This window comes from Etheostoma spectabile, unplaced genomic scaffold, assembly GCF_008692095.1.
Source record: "Etheostoma spectabile isolate EspeVRDwgs_2016 unplaced genomic scaffold, UIUC_Espe_1.0 scaffold273, whole genome shotgun sequence".
In the NCBI taxonomy this organism is placed as follows: Eukaryota; Metazoa; Chordata; class Actinopteri; order Perciformes; family Percidae; genus Etheostoma; species Etheostoma spectabile.
In genome coordinates this window covers 638,017-641,521 of record NW_022605577.1, presented here as the reverse complement: position 1 = coordinate 641,521, position 3,505 = coordinate 638,017, and the positions used below count along the sequence as shown (strand labels likewise).

Sequence of the window (3,505 nt, the reverse complement as noted above, 5' to 3'; positions counted from 1 at the left end):
TTTTGGATGCAATATTGTTCCAGAACTGACCAAAAGGAGAGAAATCCCGGATCAAGTGAAGACCTTGAGCTTTTAGTGGGCAGAAAGTCCCATTAATTAACTTTACGTGGTGCATTTTCACAGGAGTGAGATATGTCCTATGAAGGAGATTGTAGTAAATCTGCTGATGGTCTGGATTGCGTGACACTTCTGGAAGGTTAGACCATACATCATGTCAGATCGATACTCAGTCCTGGGCAATGGGCATGCCCAGATCCTCACAATAGGAAGGGCAAGGGCGGCTAGATATCACCAAGAACTGATAAAGCCTTGATACCATATCACAGGTTTTTGGCTGCATAGTTAATAACTTCCTGATAGGATGGATGTATGTCTTGAGTGCTGATCTTAATTTATCGTAAAAGAAAAAAGAGGAACGTGGTAGATTAAATGTGTTTTAAGTCAGAAAAGGGTAACCAGCCAACCTCGTTAAAAAAGTCTTTTAGAGAATGAACCCTGTTCCCATTGTGGGGCTATTATTGCCCTCCGACCAATCAGGAGCGCTATATTGTTGAATAATGGAGAAAATTTGTGCCAGTTATAAGCTAAATGGCAATATATTTCAGCCAATCTCAAGTCATGATAAAATGAGAGATAGAAAACGATTGTGGTTTGGGTTATAATCATGGATATTTGTCATGTTACTTTGCTAAATTAGTTTAATTTAGCATCAAAAGGGACTCAAATGCATTTTTTTTTTAAATTTCTAAATTGTAATTTTAAGACAGGTCTCGTTTTTTCCCAAACATAGGTCCAAATTTTAACTAAACAACTTTACCTATTTAATGACTTAACATAGACTATAACTTAAAATTGATATGCATAATAGCATCACTTAGTAAATAGGTAAATGTATCAGTTTGGTAAATATTTTGGGGAGATATTTCAAAGCTATAGTGCGCAGTTTTGCGTCTACATGATACAAGCCTTCCGTGATCTCGCACCATCCAACTCCTCCTCCACGTAGTTGCTAGTAGCCAAGGAGGACATGGAGGATTAAAAAACACGATGGACTCTTCAGAAGAGGCCTAATATTCACTTGAGTTTCTGCGTGCAAAAGTCGCCATGTGCCATGATGAGAAATACAGAGCTGATGGTCTTAATTAACTTTTTAGCAACTCATTTGGCAATGGCTTGAAAGTAACGGACGTTCACTATAAAAAAAAAGTTACGCACTAAAGCTTTAATATTTATAGGAGCTTAAACACAAGGAAAAGGTTTTTTAAATGCCAATATCGGTCAACATAGATATATCATTATTGTTTTTTTTTTCCAGCAGAATCCTGATAGCAACGGTAACCTGAGAAAGCGGATGAATTATGTTTCCTACCAAGAGGCCATCAGTCACCGGAGAGCCCAGTCCACCACCAACATTTCGGGAGTGGGGAGAGCGAGAGCGCCTCGTCCTTTAGCCAGCGGCGTCAACGGCAGCTCCTCCACCCTGTCTCGCTCCAGCCCCAAATCCGAGAGCCTGCTGAGCGTGGCCTCCTCCTCGGCCCAGCTGGTGAAGACCGCCCCCCAGGCTGCGGCTTCCACACCCGACGTGATGGCGGCGACGCCGTGCAAGCAGAACGCCAGCTCCTCGTCTCTGCAGCACCTGCTAGGGCCTAAGCTGGAGCGCATCCAGATGATGGGGAACAAACCGGAGCTAAAGCAGACGCCTTGCTCCCAGCCCAGCACCGCTGGCATGGGGGGAACCAGCAAAATAGACAAGTACGCACGGATCCTGTTTCCGGTGTCCTTCGGGGCTTTTAACATGGTCTACTGGGTGGTTTACTTAACGAAGGACACGGTGGTGGCTAAAGGCGGCTAGGCTTTGCTCTGGTAGAGAAGAGTGAAGTCTATTCTTTCAACAGATGGGGAAGAAAATAAGGATTATGGGAGTTTGGGAACAATAAGAGGAAACTATTCTTCTGTTTTTGCCAAACAGATTAACAAAATGTGCTCGCCGAGCAATTCTCGGAGAACACAGTTGTTTTTTTTCTTCCTGAAGCCCTCCAAAAGCAAGCATGGGAACAAGTCAACCAAATTATAAATATCTGACTCAACATAACAAGGACCACCTGCACACTGGAATATGCTACGGTCCTCTTTGTAATGGCTATTTCCGACTGTGAAGGTCTGCATTGGCTTCAACTGCCTCGGGATCCCTTTTGGCCTTCTGCCAAGATAAAGCATGGGATTTTTTTCATTTTCCTATTTTTGTACCCTGCACCTGGCAAGATTTTTCGGATCTGTGTACCTACGTCCTGAAATGAACTGCACCACTGCTATGTAAATACATGAATTTATTAGGATAACAGATTTATATATTTAATGATTACAGTGTACTTCCATTTGACTATTAGGACTTGTTGCTTCGGTCCCAGTGGGCTACATGAGGCAAAGTCAAATTATTTGAGAGAACAAAGGGGCTCTGTTGTTGTTTTGCTTGGATTTCACATTAGACTGAAAAACTCCCTGAATGCAGGCCACATGATGGACAAACTAAAATGAGATAGTCCTCGAACCAGGCTGAGAGGAGCTTTGGCCGGAACTGATCAGCCCGGAAAAGCTCTTAAGCAACTTTCTTATACGAGATGGATTAACTAATCTGAAATCGTTGAAATACCGAGGATGAAATTTGGGGATCAGTCGGGTCGAATATATTAAACCCAAGTTATTAATTCATGTTACAGTAGGCTTTAAGCTTCTTTCCTGCCAAAATGAGTTGCCCAATCGTAGACAAAGATTGTTCAACTGATTAAAATACCGTGATAGCGCGAAGAAAATCGAGGAAGCGGCGAGTTAAGCTGCGCGTCAGCAGATCACTGCAGCAATAAAATAGTGAGTTGGTTGCTTGCTCATGGACACGTTGGCATGTATAATAAAGGGATGTGACTGTGTGAGTGTTCAACAGCTGATCAGGAGCCGGCTGCTGTCATCCTTCCTTCAGGTGGTTCAGTTTGAACACATATTACGTTATTTCACTGCATTTTATGGTTGGCACATTGTCATGGGTGACTGGATAAGGTCTATGGAGCAGAGCATGTAGTGTTGTTTCATAAAGCTGCAGGGGAGCCCGATCACACCCCACTTTTAAGTTTGAGCAAAAGAAAAAGGCTGGCTTTTTTGTTAAAGGCCTAAAGTGGAACAGCCCGTTGAGTTTTTCAATCATTCATTTGGCTACTGTTAATTGCTTCAACTTGAATTAGGGTAATGGGATGATAACTGTAGCTACACTACATTACCAGGAAGAAAAAACCCTAATAAACAGTGAGTGCCTCCAGCCCTGCTCTCTCTCTCAGATCGTCTTTAAGACATCATTTTAGGAGATACCTTTTTTTTTTCGTTTTTGCTGAGAGTTAGATATGAACATGGATACCAATCTCCTATCTGTATGCTAAATCAAGGGGTCTTTAACCCTCATGTTGTCCTCGGATCAAATTGACCCATTTTCTTATTTCAATGTTCTTTTTAATTACCC

General features: G+C 42.3%; 1 protein-coding gene across 1 annotated transcript in view; it reads left to right on the top strand.

Moving 5' to 3' along the window:
* The window catches only part of gabra4 (gamma-aminobutyric acid type A receptor subunit alpha4), a 25,749-nt gene extending 22,436 nt beyond the window's left edge, over positions 1-3,313 (top strand). The window contains exon 10 of the mRNA XM_032510869.1: positions 1,311-3,313. Within this exon, the coding sequence (XP_032366760.1) occupies positions 1,311-1,852 (542 nt within the window). The 3' untranslated portion in view covers positions 1,853-3,313. The remainder of the gene's footprint in view (positions 1-1,310) is intronic.
* The last annotated feature ends 192 nt before the right edge of the window (positions 3,314-3,505 follow it).